Raw genomic sequence first — 23645 nt, 5'->3', positions numbered from 1 at the left:
GACTTGGTATACATATTAAGTTTGTAAAATTTAAAGCATCGTATGGAAATTCCTGAAAGAAATGTATGTGTTATCCAGCAACCAGACAGATTTTTTTTCATTTAACTTTTCATTCAACACTTCCTTCAAATAATCAAGAAGTTAAATTCACCCATATTGTTTTAATTATAAATGATATTGCCCTAATTATATACTGTAAACTAGTATTTTTCTGACTGTGTATCTCATAGCTAGTTTTGCAAATCCACACCTAAAGAGCAGCTGTGACAACAGATGTTGCTCCTCATGGGCAGTGCCTTTTATAACATAGCCTATAACAATAGTAACTATAACATAGTCATAAAGTGAGAGCAGAGCTTTTGCAAAGGTGAAAGCCTTTTGTAAGCATCTGTGTTATTACTCATTAGTTAGGAACCTGATAAAGGTAATGAGTAAAAACAGAAAATGTTGCACAGTCTATCAGGAGACAGATGTCATTAGTTGTATCAACTATACAGTGATAACGTTATATGTCATTATAATAAAATATATAAGGACGTTGCCCATAATAATAGGAACTTGATTGCTTGCCTTAATTTCCCAAAGGTTCAAAAGTAGGATGAACCTGACTGATTTTTGTCAAAATCCTATTACTGCCAGTTTATGTAAATGGGATTGGTTGTTATGCCAGGGATAAAATATATGGAGCTGCAAAATTCTAAAGGCCTGTGGGTAATCATACAACAAATGAAGGTCTTTTAAACTTGTACTAAAAAACCTTTGAAATTCCATTGCTTCGAACAACATTTTCCCTTTTTATTTTCCCGTCCATGAGGTTTGGTAAGGGTTAAGATACATGCCGGACCTGACTTGTGTTCTAAACTCCCAGATGAATGTGCACATCCTATCTATGTACTCAGCCAGCTTCTAATACTGCATGTTCTTACTTGATTGTACAGCTCCATCTGTTTGTTTGGCTCATCGTCACATCAGGAGAGGCTGAGAGTCACAACGCAAATCATGCGCACAGAACAAGGTGCAAAAATGACACAACAGATTCTCTCTTATATAATGTAAATAAAGCTTGCCAGACGACCTGGCTGCATTATTAATTGTGCCGCACTAACCATTCTCCAAACTGTTTATCCTGTGTCTACAATAGTGTTTTTATGCTGAATTTTAAGAAGCAATATGTTAAATATTACATGGGTTAGAAAAGGTTTATACTTTCAGATCAGAGAACACGTTGACTGCCATATGTCTGTGTGTTTAATTTCCCTGTATCTAGCTGTTCTGTGCTTGCCTTACCGTGCTCTTTCCCTTGTTTCCTTTTAGCTTAGAACACCAGTAAGTTAAGTGTTATCCTAATATGTGCAATAATGATAAAAAAAAAGAAAACAAAAGTGTAAAAATATCAGCCAGCAAAAGACGTTGCTGTAATTCCTAAACTTGACTATGGCTGTGACTTATGCAACTGTCAAGAATTTTTATACAACAACAATATGATATTCCGTTTGCTGAAAAATCTTCTTAATGCAGATACCATATTATCTCTCAGTATGGTGCAGTCAGGGCCAGACCATTGTTCCAGCTGCATTCCCTTTGCTTGTCAAAGTTTTGCCATTTGCCTCTGTTGCGATGAATTGTCCTTAATAACGCTTACATGTTCCACAGAATCGTGAGTATATTGGAAAGCTGCTGTAAAGTTTGCTTTGAGTCCAGCTGAAATTAGCTCCTTTGGGTCAGTGATGTTTCTCATTTCAAGCTGGCAGATAAAAGCAGAATAACCTTCACTTAGCTGCTTGGTAGTAACTCCAAATATAAACAGGTTTTTCTTATTTCATGTGTGGTCTTTAACGCCTAGCCATAATTTCTGTTTTCAGCTCGAAGCTTTCTACTCCATATTTACCACTGAGCAGCAGGACCATGTCAAATCTGTGGACTATTTGAGGAACAACTTCAGGCCCAAACAGCGCTTAAATGACAGGGTGGTGTACAAGTCTGCGGTGAAAGACGCTTGGAATCAGGACATGAATGATGACTTGGACAACCCATTTGGCACGGAAGCATCGAAAGGTAGCTTTATTTCACATGCTAGGGAAAGATTTTTGGTTCCCTCTCCTCTGGAACTGAAGACTGAGACAGGTGTTTAATTAAAATGTCAGAGTAGAAAAATGTACCAGTAACCAGGAGAGCGTGGAATCATAGGTTTTATTTGGTTCTGCAAAATCATAGGAGAATCACACTACACTTTATCAGGAGAAACCCCAGCCAAACAGTAACATTTTTACTTGAACTTCACATGCTATTTTACTATTTTAAAGCAATGGTAAATGTAAGAACAGCAGTTACATACCAAAGTTCAAGAATAAATAATAAAACTTGTCCAGAGGCATCAAGCCAATACATTTCGGGGACTCTTAATAATGAGGCTGGTTTAAATGGGAATACATTATTTGAGGAATAAACTTTTATCCCAAAAGCATGGTTGTGTAGGTGCTCAAGAATGCAAATTTCACTTTTGAGCACCTCTCTGCACCTTATTTAATAGTGAGGACACCAATAAAAAAGGGACCAATAACAAGTTGCCAAATGAGTGCTTGTAAGAGCACTTGTCAAAGTCAAAATTTGCATATTAAGGATATGTTTAGAGACCTACATGTAGCTGGTTGTGTCTGTTTTTAACTTTCACAGATTTTAACTTTTCCCTAAACAGAAATATTTAAACATGTGCAGTGCCGTAAAAACACAGGTTCACTTTGGGCTTTTGGTTTCTTACATCTCGAAAAAAAATATATGTTAATGATTGTAATAATCGTTACATAATTAAATCTTTAATGGATATGCTTTTGATGGAACTTCTATGGTTTTAATCCCAGGAATTCATTTTTGATCCTGTGTTTTTTTTCCTTGCATAATTATGAAAAAAATTGAATTAAATGTCTACACTCCAAGTTCAAGACCTCTTCAACCTGAGGTTGAATTTATCGTGCTATGTAAGCTTATTTGGGGTTTTCTAATTTAGAATTTGCCTTGTTTATTTAGCAGAGTGGGCTTTAGCATTCAGCCGCTCCTAGTTGTGTTTATATGAGGTTGATCAGACTCAAAATGTCCACATGCTTGTCTTTTTTGTCAGCTGTGAATTTGTATGGCTTTCTTTCTCATCCATACACGCATTTTAACATTTCTCACTCGTTCCATTTGCCATAATCCTAATGCACAACAGATGTGCCCACATATGAACCGTCCAATATATTCCTTGTGTAGTTTGTTTCTTTTTTATTTTGGGAAAAAAAAGAAACAAGCTCACCGAATGGTTCTAATTTGAGTAAAAAGATCATTTGAATCGCACACTCGACTTACATTTCTACGCTCATTGCTCTTGGTGCATGGTTCCCAAACCCCAGCCAATTCTATTACAAAATTCATTCTGAATCTGAAATGAAGATAAAAGCACTTTTGTGTGGCGTCCCAGAATGCTTCAGGTGCTAACGGGCCAAAGTGGCCAGAGCTGAACCAACATTTCTATCGTTATGACATTGTTTGGCTTTTTCTGCAGTGTGGCTTCTACATCGCAAACAGCGAGAGGCTAATTTGGGCCAGTTACCCAAATCGTTTATATCACTGCAAGCCAATAATGGTAATTATTACGAGCACAGACTCATTGATTGTTTCTGCCTCTCCATGTGAACTGAAAAAAATATATAAACTGTCTGGGACTTGCATTTGTCTTCAATTTAATGATCTTAAAACACGTGGCCAATGAGCTGTGTGTTTGGCTGTGCATATACTGAACTTTATGTAAATGTAAAGTGACCCGTACAATGTAGTCTGTAGCTAACAATCCCACAAAAGTTTTTGTTTCTCTGTGTCCCTCCAGGTAACATACATTTACTTCCTGTTATTTTAGCTAGTAGATCTGCGATTTTGCCCTCTTCTTTTAGCAGATCTCATGCCTTGTAAAGAAAATAGAAAAAAATAACAGATCTAGTAGAAGGAACCAAAGGTAATAAAATTTTTTGGAAATATTGGAGTTTGGAAAATGAAATTTGTTCCCACTACTGTCAATAGACTCCAATATTCATGCCATTACTCTAATTTGTCCAGATTTCCACTTTTAAAGAAACCTTAAATTAATAAAACATTATTGGCAGTGAAATAGGAACCAAGAATGTCATTTAGGAAAAACAACTCTGTGAGGAAGGAAAAAACCCTTCTTCGTCCACATTTTAGGCAGGACCACAAAATATAAATCTCATGAGTGGAAATAAAGATTTAACTAACTGAGCTTCACCGAGGAGCATGGAGTAAATGTTAAAGGCAACATAAGTAGAATTTAGGTTAGCCTATGAAATCCTTCATTAATTTTACAAAATATGTACATTCTCAGCAGCCCTTAAAATCCTCATGGCCGCCTGTCCCCGGCTCCACCCAGGCCCAGAGGTTGCCAACTTTTAAAAACATACATCAGCTACTTCCTTAAAATCTTCACACTTTTGGCCTGATTAATTTTTCTGCAAGGCTGGAGAGGGTACATTTTCATCTGGGAAACTGGGTGATCCAGCAAATCTGGAATGGATCTGGCTTAGGATTCAAAACATTTGTTAGAAAATAGCAAATTACCTTGAAAAAATCCATTCCAGGTTTGCTGATGAACGTGTATCCTCTCCAGTCTTGGAAAGCATTGATAAATTAGGCCCTTTGGAAGAGAAAGCTGAGAGTGGATATGATCTCATCACTGTGCTGCTTATTTTTTACCTGTCCACTCACAGGCTGGAGGAGGATCCTGGGATCAGAGTAGTGCTGGCCATTAGATGCAGGGCAGAAAAAAGAACTCAGGACTAAAACTAATTGCGACAACATCTGGTTTCAATATTTAATCTTTTGATGGTCTATTCATTGTTATCTATTTATTGTTGGCTAGAGGTGAGCTTTGAAGAGAGCTTTACTCAAAAACGCAACATGAACGTTAGCTATGTATGCTATGTGTATGCTAAATTCTCAGGAACTGTCTGAGTCATAGCTGCACATTCTATTAGGCCAGTGTGGCAGAATGACATCAATGTATTACATGATATAAATCGGGAGGGACATCATCGGTTTTCGGCCTTTAAAGTTCTCTCGCATGTCTTATAAAATACAGGAAGTAACCTGTGTGCTATGCACTGTGATTGTCAATGTGTAATAATACTGCTACTCTATATAAGCTCTGACACATTTCTCCTAATTAGCATTTCCTAGGAAGGCGAGCTGATTACGTGGTCTAGCTCAGTAACTGGCAGGCAGCGTGGATGAACTGCTCCAAACAAGTCTTTGTGTGAATAGTTGAGCTGATGTGAGAACAAAGAGGGTAATATTGAGCTGATGGGACTAAATTACCATATGAGCATTCCTAGAAGAGTTCCGGGGTTCTTCACTATACCATTCCGGTGTTTCACATGGAGAGGACTGTATAGAAATGTAGCAGGGGGTATAAATACTCCCAAGACATTTGAGACATGTGTATTATAGGCCTGTTTCAGAGGATGCTTGTAACTTGACTTCCAGTAAAAAAGGGGAAAGCAGTGGATCAATCACCTGAACAAGCATTTAGATTTCTAGTTATTCTGTGCAGAAATAATGCGGACAGCTGCTAGGTGCAGGAGATGTCTTTTCTTGAGTTTAAATATCACAGATCTTTAAGCCTTTGGATTAATATGTCACCTTTAATAACTGTAAATTACAAAATGACTTGCATAGCTATTTCATACTTCTATCAGTTTGGTAGCAAAACGTTTCCTTTAATTAGAAGCTCAGAACTTAGATTAGTACCATTAGAGACCTGTTGCATAGATTGCCTGGAAACAGCTGCCTTCCATATCCCTAGCTGGCAGTTACTGCTGTATGTCGGAGCTATCCAGTACACATTGTATAATCCACTTCTGAGTGTAGCCTGCAGGGCAGTAATTTGTTTTAGTGGAGAGTTTTTGTTTCGGGATGTGATTGGGTATTCTGTGACCTTTTCTCAAAGATCTCTGCAATGCCTGCAAACTAAATTTCACCTGGAGCTGCACAGGCCCCTCGCTGTTTCGTAATTATAAGCGCTTAACATATGTCTGACCGTTCACCTCGCCAAGTTTTACAGTTTTATCCGGCCTTCTCATTGCTGATCTAATTAACCCCTGAGATGCCAGTGAAAGCAGTTTGTTCCATGTGTTTGCTGGAAAATACATACCTAAGTGTACTGCAACATGATCTGTTATGTTGGCTATAGGAATATTAAACTTTTAAGGAAACCTTACAATTTTGAGTTTGTTTTTTCAGTACTTGGCAGATAAAACGCCATCCTCTGGTTGCTGCCTCAAAATTTATACATATCTAACAGCTCCACTAATTCAAGTCACTGACTCGGATCCAGTATACAGATCAGGAGTGTTGAATTCGGCCAACTGCATACTTGGTAAGGTTCAGGGACTCAAAAATTATAGAAGCTGAAGGATCAGAATGACAAAATGGTAACCAGGATTTTCAAGAAGCAGCTCAGCAATGGTGCAGTGTATGTTTATGTATATATATATTATATATATAAAATAATATTTAGAGCACTTTTGTTTTTTTTATAGGTACAGAAAGTCAAATCAAGTCATTATCTGCATCCTTGTCCCAGCTCAGTGATTCAAAGCATTAAGGCAGAGGAGTAACATAGCAAGTCAACTCTCAGAATGAGAAGTCATTGCAATGTTCTCTCTAAGGAAAGGCTTCCTGTTAAAATGAGAAATGTCATGCAAGGTGTGAAGCCCCTGGCTGCAGCACATGTGAAGCCCCATCCCGGGGTTTGAGCCTAATTCAGGTTGATTGCCGATCAATGTGTGGAATATTCTCCCCCGCACCTGGGATGGTAATGTTTCCCCTACTTAGTGCACCAGGTTAATCCAACATAATAGTCAATTTAGTGGTCTTAGCCCCTTGGAAGTCATTTATAGCAGACAAAAAGGTATTTTTTTTTTTTTCCGTCCAGTTTCTTAGCTAAGGCAACGTTCCAACTATTGATCTGAAGTCAAAGGTACAGCGCTATTCAAGAGAGGCAATTTAGTTCACATTCACTATTTCACCCAGCCTGACATCATAAATGAAACCATACCTCACCGTAGAGTTATTGCCGTTCAGCCATCAATCACGGCCTCTAAAGGTTGCCTTGTGTATTGCGGACCTCGAACGGTGACATAACACTTCTCGCCAGCTCCCTTTGGGTTGTCTGTGTCAGGTTCATTTCGGATAGTTGATCCCATGCTTCAGTTCCGACAATTTCCCCGAGCAGAATATATCGGAGGCCCCGGTTTCTTGCAGAAGCCACATAAATACCAGATGTGGTTCACGGAGAGGGCACTGAAGAAACACAAGATCTGGGAGATGAGCTGCGGGAAATGGAAACTCATTGTGTTTAACCTGTCAGACTTTCACATTTAACATATAAAAAAAGGAAAATTAATGAGCCAACAAGACACATTTGTCAGACACGTATCATTCCTGTTTAAGCAATATTTCTTTTTCTTTTTTTTTTTTTTTTTTTTTTTTTTTTTTTTTTTTTTTTTTGAGAGGGTTGCGTACATTGTAGAAGATTAGAGTCCTTCAGCAAATGCCTAGCTTCAAAGCTGAGCTCCTGGTAGATTAAAAAAAATGGTTATATATCATTATTAAACACAACTATATCAAATACCTGGACCTGACTAAGCTTGATAAAATATCCTGTACAGCAGCCAATCAGCACTTGATGCCAATCAGGTTTTCAGCACTTGAAAACAAAGTGATGACCTCATCAGCCTTCTGCTGCTCCTTCAATGACCAGTTAAAGGCTAGAGGCAAGCAGGGGAACCATCTTTGTTGCTTACATGCAGTCAGGTGTAAATCCAAATTTATTGTAAATGTATTTTTAAGGTTCATTTATCACTTTGGTCGAAGTTTGTTTTTTAACCCTTTATTAATTACTTATATCAGATGCAGCTCTTAGAGACTGCAGGATCTAAACCTCTGCCTAGACTTTTTCTGCTGCTGCCAAATCCCAGCACTTGGAGATCAAACATATAAGAATGTAAGGCATCAGTGCCAACATTTTAAAATCCAGGAAGGTTTTGATCCTGAGCCGTCTTGCGCTACTATAGAACACAACATTCTTCATTAGAGTTGGTCTCCTTGACGGTGTTTATAAATAACTGTTTTGTCTTTGTAACTGAGAGAAAAACTTTATGTAATATTGGAGCACAAAATTCAGTTACCAATCACAAACAAATGAATTTCGGGTTAGCCATAAATACATGAGAAAAAGAAGGGAGTTTATCCTTTGTCACACCAGGTTGCTCCCCTACTTTGTCTCCCAGACAGCCCGCCACCCATTCCAGTGTTATATGTTGAAGTGTCCTATAGTTTACTGGACTATGGATTTGTATCTGAATCAGCAGGTGTTTTTTTATGTACCGGCAAAAAATTACTTTGCTTGAAAAAAGGAAAAAACATATAGACTGAGGAAGGAATAAAGCCCCCGTTAGACCAGAAGGAAAGACAAAAGGGGAAGCCCAAATAGTGACAATTCTTATATATATATTTGCACATGCATCTAGATATTTATTTGCTGCTACAGTTTGATTCACTGGAAAAAAAGATCTGGATTAACAAAATATTAGAAAACACACGGGATCCTGTCTATGTGGCTCCTGGTAAATTGCATCACCGTGAAAATATGACCCTTAAGAGTCACCCTGGCAGATTATAAAGCAGATTATCAAGTCTATCAATGAAGGTTTTACTTTTCAGATCACCGAGAGACCAGGACAACATAGCTGCCAGCTGTCTCGCTTTTAGAAACAAATCCCTCTTTCTTTCTTTTTTTTTGTCTATTTTAGGTCTGATATACAATATAGTATTGTGCAGTAACAAAATGATGAAGCTTACAGTATTATAAAAAAATTTTTGTAGTTCACTTCTGCTTTTAATTCATTTAATTTGCTTTTTCAAACAGCTTTTTGGGGTAAAGTGAGGAATCAGTATATTTATTCTTACCTAGTGTTTGTTTAATGGTATCCTTCTTCTACATCTCAAAAAGTTGGGAGGAATAGGACAGCATAGCGTCCTAATAATGGTCATATTCACTTTAGTTTTTTTCACTTTAGAATTTACTTTTAGACAAAATCACAATAGTCCAATATTCTTCTACATTATGACGAATGTTTCTGGAAACCTATATCTTTTTGGTGGGGTTGCCCTTTAAAAAATCTTCCCTTAGTGCAACCCCCATAACAATATAATAATGTTGGTGGCCTTCAGTTTATGGCCCAGGGCAATTCTATGCTGCCTTTGTGGAAAGAAAAATGGGGCGGAGGTAATACTTCCACTATGCAAGCATCCTCCTGCTTCATGTGTTCCTTTGGTTGGGTTTGGTACTCAATCAATAAAAGCTTTAACATACAGATGTGCCATTATACAAATATTTTAGTGATCCTGCTAGGAAGGTCTTTGTTCAAACAGGGACTGTTAGAGAGTGAGCACACTTTGTGGCCCTTTAGTAAAGTTCCCATTTTAACATGCATAGCATGGTCCTCTGTTTTTGTCACTATCATGAAGTCCACTGTGAAAATGCCATGCAACCAACATAGTGCTTTAACTATTAATATTATTATTATTTAACTAATATATTTATATATATTTACAACAAAGATTAAAAGAAAAAAGGATATGGTAAAAAAAAATAATTAATCAAAATGTAACCAGAAAAGAAATAGCCTATTATTTCCTTATGTATAAGATAAAAAACATACAGTCACAAACAAGAATAATTTTTACTTTTACAAAAAAACATCAAATTTTAAGAAATATTCTTTCAAAATATTGGTTCCTGCTTACTGAACATGCTACTATTTCAAAGTGTTTCCAAAACCCCACTATAACTTTCAGATGTGCAAAATCCTTAGGAGTTAAGTTAGTACAAAGCCATCTCTCAACCCAACTGGTGATGTCTAACATATTATGTAGTGCTGTTCAGAGTCATAGTCCTATCATTAGCTGTTTCACCATGGGTCTTACAATCTGATTTCCCGACCCTTAGGGTGACATCAATAATCAACCTGCCAGTATGTTTTTGGGATGTGGGAGGAAACCAAAGGAATTATATGGGAGAACATACAAACTCAATGCAGGTAATGTCCTGGCTAAAATGACAACTTGGGACCTTGCTGCTACAAGGTTCTAGCCAAAGAACCTCCATCCTGCTCAAGTATTACTAGTATTTTATTACAAAAACAGCAATTTTAATGGTACTATGTTTTACCAAAATGACATCTAGATAAAGTTTACATCCACTTTTAACACCAATATTCGGATAAACATCCTTGTTGTTTCAAAAAAGTTTTTCACTATAATATTTGGGAAGACAGTGTTGCTTCTTCTGGTTCAAACGTAAAGAGTGCCAGCTACCCAATAATGAACTTGTATTCTTTATAACAGTACACACAACTTACATTGTGGCAATCTCATCACTTTCTGGTTTCCTGTATGCACTCTATTACTGTGATACTACTTTCAGAATTCCCAGCGCTGCCCAAATTCTGCAGTCTTTATAAAGGGAGGATAATATGTCAGGCTTCCTTAATGAATTCTGTGTAATGTTGAATATGCAAATAGTTTAGGAAACAAGGTGTTAATAAAGTGACACCTTCGTCATGGTCACATGACAAGCAAATTAAATCTGTTCATGGAATGAATATATGTGGCTGCAACCAGGTTATCCAAATGCAAATCTGAAAAAATATACTACTAAAATAGAAGGCACTCGGATATTGTCACAATGAATTGCCATTCACCCCTTCCTAATTTTATATATTAGTGAATTAGTGAAATTACCAGTTAAACATAAATCAATAGTAATGCTGGTACAGAAGGGCTATATATAAGGTTTACCATTTTGGTCATTTTTCTTCCAACAGCTTGTGACACGGTGACAACACAAATAAAAGACCATCGTCACCCTTTACCTGGAGTAAGGACTTTTAATGCAGGATTACCAAGTATTATTTTAATAAAAGCAGCAAATAAAAAAAAAATGTATCATCTATAAATCTGAGATTTTGGTTTAGGTCCACTATGAAATGGGGAGATTCCATAAAAGCGAATATTTGCTGAACTTTTTTCCCCCCAAACAAGTAAGAGGATCTAAACATGAAATTGTTTAGTGTGTATTGGATAAAGCATTTCATAGCTCAAAGCAAACATTCCGTATAGAATACATTTTACCATAAAACAAATCTAGAACGTCAGAGCAGCGTAAACATGTCTACATAGCAACCATTATAATTGTGATCTCCATGTCGGCAGCATTTATGTAATTCAGCGCATTCTGTCTGAAAGCACACAGCGGTTTTGCCGAGCAGTGTGACGTGAGCTGAGGAGCCGTTGACATGTTTTGTTAATGCTCCATGCCCACCATGAACGAATCATATATAAACGCCACGCTTGCGTTGTAAAAATGCTCACTTAGTATGCTAAAACGTGCAAATGTTACACGCTGTCACGTCGGAATATGTGATTATCAGGCGATGGAGGCTGCGGCTGCTGCGTTTCAGCATAGCCTGTTATCTGCACAAAGGAAGAAATGTCAAGATCACGTTTTAAGGGATACTTCAGGCCGATGTGTTTAGTATAAATGCTTCAGCAAAGCCAAGAATACGTTCATACTATATAGCACTGGCTCGTTGACATTTGGTTCATTTTCTTTTGCTTATGAGTAGCAATTGTTGCCATTTCTATATAGTAACAGCCCAAATACAGCTATTTAGGTGATTTAACTGTTATTTCCAGTTGAACACGATGCTAATTTGGGGATGCAGCTCTTCTAGAGCGTGATTGTCATGTGTTGATAAATGCCCCTTTCTTTTAGGAATAATTCTTGCTGAGGTTGTGATCCATGACTCACCATGCAGAAACCAATATATTAAAGTGGACCTTTCAATACAATTTGCGCTTTATTTAAATTAATGGTATGCATGGCTAAGTTACAAAATGAGAACATTGTTTTGAGTAATATTGTTTTAAAACAGACAGACCTAGTCTGGTAGCTGTACAGTGAGATCAGCAACTGGGAAACAGCAGCTGTATATTTTATGCACAAATATGGGATGGATAGATAGATAATTTAATATTATTGGTGTAATATTGGTTATTTTTTGTTGGTCACTATATGTGATGGCCTCTCTAGCCAGTATGGAATTGCCGGTAGGTGGACCAGAGCTCAGATATTTGTGCATAATATTACTTATTGCAGTCTTGCAGTTACATTTCTAATTCATATTTTTTTTTTGTAAATCAAGCATCATAAAGTGGCACTGGGCCCTGCATACTCACCTGTCCCCATTCTGTGCACCATGTTTTTCTTTTCCTTGCTGTGATCCTTGGCCATCTTGATTGTCCAGGCTGGAATACCCTAGCTCTTGTGCAGACGCACAGAAGTTCTTTTAGTCCTGGCAGTCCAGGGAAACCCCTGAAGTGTCTTGCATCCCAGCAACCAATGGGACAGTTGAGGCACACGATCAGGCAGGTAGGAATGTTTATTGCAGAAGGGACATCGCCTGTCCCTTTCTGCAAAAAAAAACCCCTACCTGGTCACAAATTTTTAAAGTGGAACTTTAGTTCCGTCCAAAAGCACAGATGGCCTATGTCCTCGACTTCAAAGTACATCTAAAGTCAAAACCTCTTTTGAATGTGATCAGGGTTTAAAAAAGAAGGTTTTATTAGTATGTCCTTACTAGGTAGGTTCATCCTCTCGTTCTGGTGGCACTAAGATTTAAAGATCCATAATTTTTAAGTTGTATTTCAGTAGGGGTACTTGTTCTGGTGACAACTTTCTAAGAGCAGAATACCCAGTTACTTTGGGGAGATTTCTTGTTTGCAGGACTGGAAGCGTAGGGAATGTCCCTAAGAAGACATAGATGTCAAATAATGAGAGGAGTTTGAGCCCACTTAATACAAATTAAATGTTTTGGCTTCAAATATACATTATTAAACTGTTGGCCTACAAATACAGCTATGCTGTGGGTGTACCAACCAAGTTGTGTTTTCTGCAATTCATTAGACGACTTGCTGTATGTTCTTGTATGTATGTACCGGCTCCAAGTGATGTTTTTCCCAAAGCATCATATGTCATCATTCACCACGAAACAGGCCAGAGTGGTTTATTCATTAGATAAATAATAGCGTGCATTATGCTCATATATTATGAATCAGTTGCAGCATTCCATAATGACCCAGAATGTCAATACATTTTAATAATGCATCAATTTGCAGTTGATTTGATCAGTGGTATTTCTTGCGTTGAATTTCAAATATGACTAGGTGGTGACCTCGAGAAGTGTGAAGTACTCAGGCTCCGTCTTTCTGGATGAATCCTGTGTATTTTCTATCGGAGATGTTCTTCCTTGATAGACGAGCGTCTCGAGAGAAAGGGGAGATAATATTCCGTCATAAACATTGGATTTCCCTCGGCGGAGCGAAAAATGTCCGATAGTGAAGAGCACAGCAATATCTCTGTTCTGCTTCCCTGCATAGAAACCCTATGGAATATTTCATTGCAATGTCTGCGGCTTTATAGGGAAAAGAAAGAAGGCTTGATTTGTTTTGTATAATATAGATAGAGCTGATTGCATTTCAGTGAACAATAAGGTAGAAATGGAAGGAAAAATATTTTAGCTGCCCAGATCAAGATTCCCAACATGAATGAAAAGGTGACGGGCAAGAAAATGTTGGAATGGTTGTAATTTATAGAACAGATTCCGTAGTAGCGATTTCATTCACATGTTTAAAGCCAAAACCATTTGTTTTTTGATCACTGATCCCCTTTAAATAAAATAGGAAAAGTGATGATATGTGATTGATGGAGGCAGGATGGGTCAGGGACATATTCTGACACATGGAGAATGGCCTGACACATGTTTGCAGAAGCAAATCATTTGTGAAAGTGATGGTTTTAAATGCATGAGCCGCAATCTCATTTCCAACTGTCAGCAAGCACCAGAGCATAAAAAAGGGTTTGCTGCAGGGCCGGAAGAAGGTCCTAAAGTTTCATTCATCCCTTCTTTCCCATGGTCAAGATCGGATTGAGAGATGTGCTTCTTTCCGCATCCGTCACTTTGTCATTTACAATTGATGTATACTAGTAATAAAATCGGAGGACACAAGGGGTTTAATTAAAAGCCTAAAGGCACAGAGGAGCTAAAATGGCTGCACATTTTTCTCAAATACAGTTTATAAGTGATGTCTGTCATAATATGGAGCTGCCACATTTTACATTATGTTTGTGATAGTTTGTGTATAGACAAATGTGTTAAAACTTTCTCCAGGCTACCTATGGTTCTTAGACCCTCAGCAAGTCCAGCAGCATTACAAATCTGTTACCCTATTTTCTTTAGAAACTTTAAAAATGTGAAATATATATATGTCATTATTTTAGTTATGCACAGCAGATCCCAAGTGCTTCCATGATGCATGGTTTGCTGTGCATTCTAGTAAGAAAGCCCATCACTAGCTCTGCATTTGCAAACTGTTTCTGCAGGTTTAAGATATGCAGTAAGTTAACCAATGTCTGTGTTGCTTCTAGTAACCAATATGCTTTGATCTCAGGATTTCAGTTATTTTCCCCAGAAGCCACTTTTGGTATTCTAACCTTAAAATCAGCAGATGTTTGTGACTGCACAATTATGGATTTCAAATAGGGATTTTCTGCATTGCAAACAAATATTTAACTAGTATTTTTTTAAAAAGTTTAAAATAAATTATAGTCTGCCTATCCCCCTAAAATCTTGTTACTTTTCCACAAATTTATGTATGTGTTGATGCCAAATGCAATGGAAGATGTGAAATTTTTGCAGCCATTCTTACAGAAAGTTTTATACTTGGGGACCACTATGAGTACAGTCACTCAACCCACAATACCTATAGCTGGTTTATTGTTATGGTCTGTTATTGGTCTTCGCGAAAACCAGTTATAAAGCTAAAACCTGGGCATTGTCTGTTGTTTACAAAAACTATGCAAAAATGCTAATTTTTGTACTTAGCAGATAATGAAACAGTGGGCAGCTGTATATTCAGCACATCAAAAACACAATGCACACTTCGAGGGAAAAAAAATAAGCCATGCGTAGAATCTGCCCTGCACAAGCTGTCCCCCAGCGTCTGCGTTGACCTTTTTTTTCTTCCATTAGCAAAGAAAACTGCAGAATTTAAATAGATCGATCCTTAAGTATAACTTGCCAAGGGATCTGTGAGTGATTTTAATTGAAACAGCATTTGATACATTTGCACAAATTAGCTGGATGTTCCACTAATTAACAAAGCTCTGTGTGTTTTGTGTTCCAGTCTGCAGCACCCCACCTGTCAACATGAAAGTGCAACCGGTAAATAAGACGGCTTTATTGGTGACCTGGAACCAGCCTGACATTATCTACCACCCTCCTATCATGAATTACATGGTGTCCTATAGCTGGGCCAAGAATGATGAGGAGAAGGAAAAGACATATACAAAGGACAGCGACAAAGAACTGGTAAGCATCCTGGGTAAAAAAAAGTCATCAATTTTAGCTGTCAGTGAAGTCACATTTTTTACATTATTGTTTTAACTGTTTTTCTATCTGCCAGTCATTATGTGTTTAAATTACATTCAGATCTGAATTAAACATAGGTCAGTATGGAGTTGGGTGGTAAAGATCTTTTAACGTATATATATTGCATGGCACTCTATAGCCCTGGGTCCCAACACCTATTAGTCCTTATTGTGCAGCTCTCAGGTCCCAGGGGTCTTACTTTGGACTAGTGAAGGAAAATATTTATTAGATTGGCTTCTGCTGATATATTGGTTTTGGTGTATGTCCTTTATACTTTTGTGTGTTGGTGCTGGCCCATTTATCTTTTTATGTTTTTGTAATGGTGAGAAATGGTGGCAGAAGTAAATTTTTAAGGGTACTTTTGGGATCACAAATGTTGGAGCATTGATTTGTAAAGGGGCTGTAACACCCTGGTCTTTAGCAGTCTTGTATAACATGTACCCAATCTTTTTGTTTCCTGTGTTGGGGATTTGTACAGACACTCAATAATTGTCTTTGGAAATGATCTTGTTTCCAGTGACAGAAAGAATGATGAGAGTTATACAATTAGCTCTCGTCTGAGGGAGGATGAATAGGAGAAACCTCACTTTGTCATGACCATCTCCTAAAACATGCCTGCAGTTTGGTTTTTGTAGCATTACCAACACAGTATATTGCGTCCTTTTGGTAACATTAAGGGCTATGCTTGAGGTCCCTCTTTTATGGATCATTGTCCTACAGAATATATATGTAACTACAAAGCCCTTGGTCATTGGATAATTATTTTCCTAAAGTTATGAGATACATTTGGCCATTGACAATAGCCATTGGAAACCTTTCTTAGTTGATGTTGCGTTTCCGAGATGATTTTGACTACTAACCCAGGATTTCCAAGATGACTACACCCTCTGAGTATTGGCCTGTCCATCATATTGGCAAACTGCATTTTTGTAATTTTATAATTTGCTACTTTATAGCACAACTTCTGCTCCTACATTCCTCATGGAAAATAGCAAAAAAAAAATCCTAAAACCTCATTAAAAAAAAAGTTCTAAACCTAATAAATACTTTTTACATATAAACCAAATTCCTTCACTTTAGAGCCGTTACATCTGGTTGTGAAAATGTAGGCCAGCATGAAAAAATGGGAGGGTGACCTCAAACATTACATTCAGGTAGGTTTTACAATAACCACACAGAGTGAATACTTACAGGAAAAAAACACACACAATAGTTTTCCTTTTTAAAAAAGCTCTGACCAGTTAGGAAAAAAACATGACATAGCAGAATGGCTTTCAAATGCAAATATAATTTCACTTCTGCACACTATTTTAAGATTTCCTCAGTTCAGCATTCTCTACACCGGCTTTACCCTTGCAAGGAATCAAAGTGAGACTTGCAGGTTTCAGAGCAATTCATTTAATGTTAATCTGGAGAGGCCAGTAACATAATGAAATCTGTAATTGTGTATGTACATGAAAAATGCCAGCCGGCACAATACCATTCCTAATGACTTCTTACTAGTTTTTTTTTTTTTAGATTTTATTTCTGAGCGTGCCACCCTTTGGGCTGCTTCATAAGTTACTGAATAACCCTCAAAGATAAAGATTATTTCCCTCATTTCCATTTATATTCTCTCTGCCCCCACTAGACATTATTAACTGGGTCACGTAGGGAAGTGCTCTGGTTCACCAAACTAAGAAGGAAGAATCAGCTGAAAGACACAGAAGGTTACAATGTTCCGAAACCCTTTTCATTGTCAGAATTAGATAGACTCTGGAGACATCAGAGGGGAACAATAAGTACAATAATTAATTAGCTAAAGCAACCTGACCAGAGTTTCATTGTATCAATTGAAAAAAATATAACAGAGTTTTATCCACCTGTAGTAAGCAAACATTATACTGTACAATCGACCTTGAAACAAACCCATAGGCTTTCAATTTTGAACACTTTACGAAAATGTGAGTTGCCTGGACATTATGCGTGTATATATTGGCTATGCAAGTATCAGAAAAATATTGGGAAAAGTCATAAGATTGTATCCCAATAAGTTTGCTTTATTGTATAATTATCAGGTAGAGTATTTTACTGGTAAGTATGGCAAAGTTAGCTTGTTTTCTGAGATAAGGAAGGATATATTATAGGTATAAAAAATGTAGGCAAGAGGCAAACCTTTTCATACCTCCATTCATGTGGACAACTAGGAACTCATGCAATGATGTGTTTATGGTGGCAAGCAACCTTAAGGATCCAAAAACAAAAGTAGCAAAAACAATGGTATCCAGTCAGTGGGCTTCTTACAGATACCACAACATGCCATGGCCAACAAGGACCAGGCAACTTGCCACTTGCAATATTCAATTCTGGTTAATGTTGTTAGTAGCAAGGTTAGGGACCAGCCCCAAGTATAATATGGACTTTAGTTTGGTTTTATATAGAGTACAAATATCTATAATAAAAAAAACGAGCAAATGCACCTTTGTTTCAAAAGGGGTATTATTAAAAAAGTGAGAATCATTGTCCTTGGATAGACTGGCCTAAACTAAAGCTACGTACACACGTCAAATTTTTCTCGCCCGATAATCGGCTCAGGGCGGATATCGGGCGAGAATCTGGCATGTGTACAGCCCGCTTCGTTCATCCTGGCGGATCCACGGACGATGAACGACAAGCGATCCCAATGCAAGGGAAGGGGGAGAGCGCGCAGCAGGGTGCTGCTCCATCGTTCCTCGTGTTCCATCGTGTATGTACAGCACTCGTTCATGCATCGTGCAATTCTTATCGTTGGAAAGGATCGTGAAAGATCCTTTCCAACGACAAGAATTGCATGTGTGTATGCAGCTTTAGTCTAGGTCAACAGATCAACCCTGAGAAGCTACTGTCTGTGTTCCTAAAGGAGAGATGGGAGTTCCAGAAGAAAAACCTAATTTTCATTACTGGTCTCTAAAATCTAGGTGTTTTAGCTGATACAGAACATAGTTTGTATAGAAAAGTTCTTGACCCATATCTGGCCGTAGGTAATAAAGGAAAGGAACTTTTATTGACATTAAATCACAAAGTAAAACAATTTTATATGCTATATAAAAAAATAAAGGTTGAGTTTACTATTAACTTCTGTCCTTTGAGAGTAGATCAGTATTTTTTAGCTTCTGGGTACAAGCTCTCTGCAACTACAACAATGGGTGAAAAGTTCTAGTGGTGAAAAGTTCTAGTGGTCTGAGCCCTAACCCTATATTTAATAAAAAGTGGATTGGGATTGGGACCACGGCCATTCTGATTAACTACTCCCCTACACTTTACTTACTAGAATGCGGGACCTATTAGGAAGATGTGTTGGCTGCCAGAACTGCCCATTGTGTTCTCTACACCAGGGTTTTCTGACCTTTATAACATAGGAGAACCCCTGAAAAAACATACGGGTCTTTGAAGAACCTTTTCTATTATTAGGTTATCTACAGCTCATAGTATATTAGCTTGGTGATCAGTGGGAAGGATGTCTCTTACGGTGCTGGCCATTGGTATGAATGTCACCTCTACAGATAGTCAAAAAGATCACTGGTGTCATTTAAACTAAAGAGCTGAGAGTCACAAATTGCTCCTTGCTCAAGGAATCCCTAGCAAACTCTGGGGGAACCCTGGTTGAGAAACATTGTTCTTCACTTTGTAATGAGACTTGATGTTACTTTAACCACATAATGTGACATAGCAACATAATATACTTGTTCAACTTCATTGATGTCAAATGCTCTATTGAACTTCTTTTTAAGGATAGTGGCATAGGAACCTACCCAGGTACCCGCAGAGTAGGGACCTAGTCACAACTTTGACCCTGGTTCTAATGCTAATAATGCTAATAATTCTAATTATTGTATAACCGTATGCTTTACTGTTGTGCCCTGTTAGTTCCTCTTTAAACTTGAATAAAAAAGAAATAGATAAATCCTGTTTTTTTTAAAAAAAGCGTCAAGACTTTTTCTCCACTAACAAAGGACATTTCATTGTTCTGCTTGAAGAGTAAATTGAAGGAGTGAGGGGTGTGCACTATTCTCATTATTTACGGGGGATACTTACGATAGCGCCTTTGGCTCGGGCATGTAGCACCAACACTTCATCGGTTTTATTGCTTAATAAAAAAATAGACATAAAAGCCAAAGAGACAAACAAGTAAAAAAATACATAGATTCCAACGGATCTATCATTTATTGGCCACATAAATATTTTCCGACAGTTCTTTGTGAAGGCGAGCATTATTGAGCCCTGTAAATTGCTTTTTTAATGACATCCATGACCGTTTTAAATTAATACCTTGTAGTGTATTTAGGGACTTGAAGGTTTTTGGACAAGATTTTTTTAGGGAGTGTGATGTGAATATATAAATATGAAAGTACACGTCGTGATAAAGAATTTTCCCAGCTGCCTGGTGTTGAGCTTCACTGAGGATCTTGCTGGTCTTGAAAACACTGACTCTCAATTCTTTCTCTCGTCTTCAACAGAAAGCCATCATCAACCATGTGTCTCCCGACATTCTCTACCTGTTTAGAGTGCAAGCAGTGTGTCGCAACGACATGCGCAGTGACTTCAGCCAGACAATGCTTTTCCAAGGTAAGAGTTGTGTGTTATCACGTTTTATTGTATGACCATATAGGATAAAAACCAGCAACAGGTATATCCAGAGCTAGCCTGGACAGTAATATTTAAATGATGGCTTAAAATGTCTTTGCAACAAGTAGAAAGGTAAATTAGAGAAACGGAAGGGGCGCCCGAGTGGCATTCATTTTGTTATTGTCTGTCTTTATAGTTAAAGGTGAAATACATTTTTATAACAGAACTTCTAGCCACCATTTGTGCTGCAGACTGACTCCAATTGAAGACATTGGTGTGTTTCCTGCACCCTCCTAGTATTTCTAATTTCTTGTTTGCTGCATCTAACCACTAGAGGGAGCTATTTATTCCAATGCTGAACCCACCCACTGAGTGCTCCCTCTACTGATAGCTGTAAGTAACTGCAGAGTCACAGCAGGATGTTTAAAAAAAAAAAAAGCTTGCAGAAAACCAAGCATAAAGAATTAACTTATCTCTTCAAATAATATTTAGTGCAAATTTTTTGTACATCCTGCAAAGAGAACAATCAATGGATGTGCACTTAGACATATTCAAAGAGTGGATAACAATAACATTACTGAGGCAGTGTGGATTAATGGCAATTTTATGGAGCTGCTAACTTCCTCTTGCCTCTTTCAGCAATTGCCTGTATATATACACGCCACCATTAGCTCTGGACCAGCTCCCTAAAGTTGGCAGTTGTGGATCATGCCTGCACACTAAGTCTGATTTTTTTTAAAGCTCTCCAAGACTGGAGAAGATAGACTTTCATAAGCGAACCTAGGTGATCCAGAAACCCTGGAAAGAATAAGGTGCAGGATTGAAAACATTGACCAACAAATAGCAAATTATTTTCAAGAAATCAATTTTAGGTTTGTTGCATGTCGGCTTGTATTCTGTATTAGTGATACATATGACAGGGTGACAACACGGGAGCACAGTTAGGAAACCTCTAATCCCATAGATATTTGAAATCTTTTTTTTTTTAAATCAAATATAATTACAATAGGAGCATATATGTGATGTTGGTGATTTGTGTATATCTGCTTTTACAAAGGGATATCACTGATCAGGTAATTCCATTCTTACTTTTGGAAAGCACTTACTCCTACTTCTACAGTGCGAATGTTTATTATCAACGACTCTTACCATCTCCAAGTCAGATTCGTTTAATCTCTCCTTTGCAGTACTGGCAGGGACTTTGGAAATCTAAGAAATAAGCTGTCAGGCATCAAATAGGCGCCTTACATTTTGTAATTAAGATATGCAAAAATAAATTAACTTTCTGTTTGACAACGTGTGAACGGTTAGTGGCAAAACATGGGATTGGCAGCCGTCTGCAGCAGAACTGACAGGTCTGGCATTGTTACTCAAAAATACTAAATTAAGCAAATATTTACTGGATACTTTGTAGAGTGGAAAAAAGTTGATGTTTTCATGGATGGTAAACCTGAAAATTAATCTGGATAGACGTTGCCTGCTGACAGCCCCTACAGAGGAGTAATGGAGCGGTAGCTGCTGAACTTGCAAGTCTTCACATACGATCCTAAATCAATCTGTTAAGCTTAATTAGTGCATCTGTTGTTGGCTCTGGAGAGGTCCGGAGCTTTACAACGTTACTTACCCCAAGCACAAGAACATTCTTTACCGGTGACCCAACCACAGTGGAAAACACCAGTGGAGCTGAGCTTATAATAGGAAGCCTCTATAGATTTTTTTTTTGTAGTTTCAGTTCTAAAAAGTTTAGGCAAACTTAGTTGGTATCTGGATTGCTGCTGTTAATTTTTAAAGCAGAAAACTCTTCTAGCTCCAGTAGCAACATCCTACTCCTAAATGAAATAAATGTAACCCACTGTTTGTATACCCAACAATGGTGTGAAAGTTTAAAACCCCTCCTAGTACCACTCACTACCACTAGATGTCAGTTGTTAAGAACCAGCACTGGTGGAAACCCCACAGGATCGCTCAATGCTGAAGCAATTCTGAACCAGCCCTTAAGGCCAATGCTAAATTCTTCATTGAAAAACACTAGTTTCCCAACTCTTATGCTGGTTTAATGGCTTTTAGAAATTCAGGTTTGATCCAAACCAAATACATAGATACATACAAGAGTTCTGATATCATATCTTTCATGCTCGTTCTTGATCATTAACACTGAAGCCAGAGATGGCAAGGTAACTGGCATGTTCAGAAAGAAGCCATCAGTGCCAACTCTTTGTATTCTCTCAACGCAGGTTTAAAGGTCAATATCTCTAGCTTCACCCCTGGGCAGAGTTACCAGCATTTTTTGCTAAAAGCAGACATTAATATTTCATGGTAAAATCTCAAGCTTTGCTAAGTTTATAGATACATCAGACAGAAGATCTCAGAGGGACAGTACTGGAAGAGAAAGGGATAGAATGGCCTGGACCATAAGATGGACAATTGGGAACAGGAGTAGTTAGGATGACCTGCATTGAGACTTTTAGTGACATAGCCCTAAAAATGTATTCCTAATAAACCAATTGCTGTACTAAATCTCACAAATGTCTTTATTTCTGAACTAACCATCTGGTTTGATTTCTGTGCTGCAAATATGAATACAAGCTGCAATATTCTGTAGCAATGTTGAGTGTTCAAGTTTAACCAATATGGGTCACTGTTATCTCATTTTGAGCAATATAAGCGCTTGTTGACCAGGCTCTTGTTTTAAAAAGGCAGCCTATAAAATAGTGAAGTGTTCAATAAGTGATATTGCGCTATAGCATGACTTAAGAATTGCCTTTCCTATTTAGTTATAACATTTTATGGTTTCTGTGAGCAAAATTATAACTACATTCCTTATATATTTTAGTTTTTTTATATGTATATCAGTAACTGCATCAACCTAAATCCACAACCTGCTGTCTGCAAATGTCATTGCATTCCTGCTATAAAACCTGTGGCTAACCTCTATACTTTTCATAGTATGAGGTCCTGTACCTATGCTGGTCTTTGGGGCATTCTCCAACAAATGTAGCAATGCAGCAGTGTGGCTGCGGATCCTGAATATTTAGCCGAACTAGCTAGTTAACCACCGATCCATCTAGCTTCTGACATGGCATGATTATCCAGTTTTGGAATTTACCATTGTGTATTACCAATACAGTGATATTGAATATAGCCTAATTTTCATGGTCTCAATTCGCACAAAATATATATGGCGCAAATTCTTCCTCCAAGTTAAAGTTAGGTCTTCATCAGTTGTAGTACTCTTGAAAGGTAAGCATGTGAAAATGTATTTTTTTTATTATAACGTACCAATTTCCTTTTGTTTAATTTTCAGCCAATACAACTCGCATATTTGAAGGAACCAGGATAGTGAAAACGGGAGTGGTAAGTACACAAGATGGGGCTAGGGGCCTGAGCCGTTCCAAGTGACTGTAAACTACTGTAAATGTGTAAATAAAACCAAGAACAAAAATAAATCCTAAAGGTGTACACACT

The 23645-nt window shown here is 37.7% G+C and overlaps 1 protein-coding gene across 1 annotated transcript in view; it reads left to right on the top strand.

Annotated features, from left to right (window-relative positions):
• PTPRG (protein tyrosine phosphatase receptor type G) overlaps positions 1–23645 on the top strand; it is a 324449-nt gene that overhangs the window by 215307 nt on the left and 85497 nt on the right. The window contains exons 8-11 of the mRNA XM_072421218.1: positions 1863–2055; positions 15352–15536; positions 20072–20180; positions 23485–23534. Coding sequence (XP_072277319.1) covers positions 1863–2055; positions 15352–15536; positions 20072–20180; positions 23485–23534 — 537 coding nt within the window. The remainder of the gene's footprint in view (positions 1–1862; positions 2056–15351; positions 15537–20071; positions 20181–23484; positions 23535–23645) is intronic.

Source organism: Pyxicephalus adspersus, chromosome 8 (genome assembly GCF_032062135.1).
Source record: "Pyxicephalus adspersus chromosome 8, UCB_Pads_2.0, whole genome shotgun sequence".
Taxonomy (NCBI): Eukaryota; Metazoa; Chordata; class Amphibia; order Anura; family Pyxicephalidae; genus Pyxicephalus; species Pyxicephalus adspersus.
The sequence above is the reverse complement of the archived record's forward strand: the minus strand, read 5'-3'. Positions and strand labels throughout refer to the sequence as shown.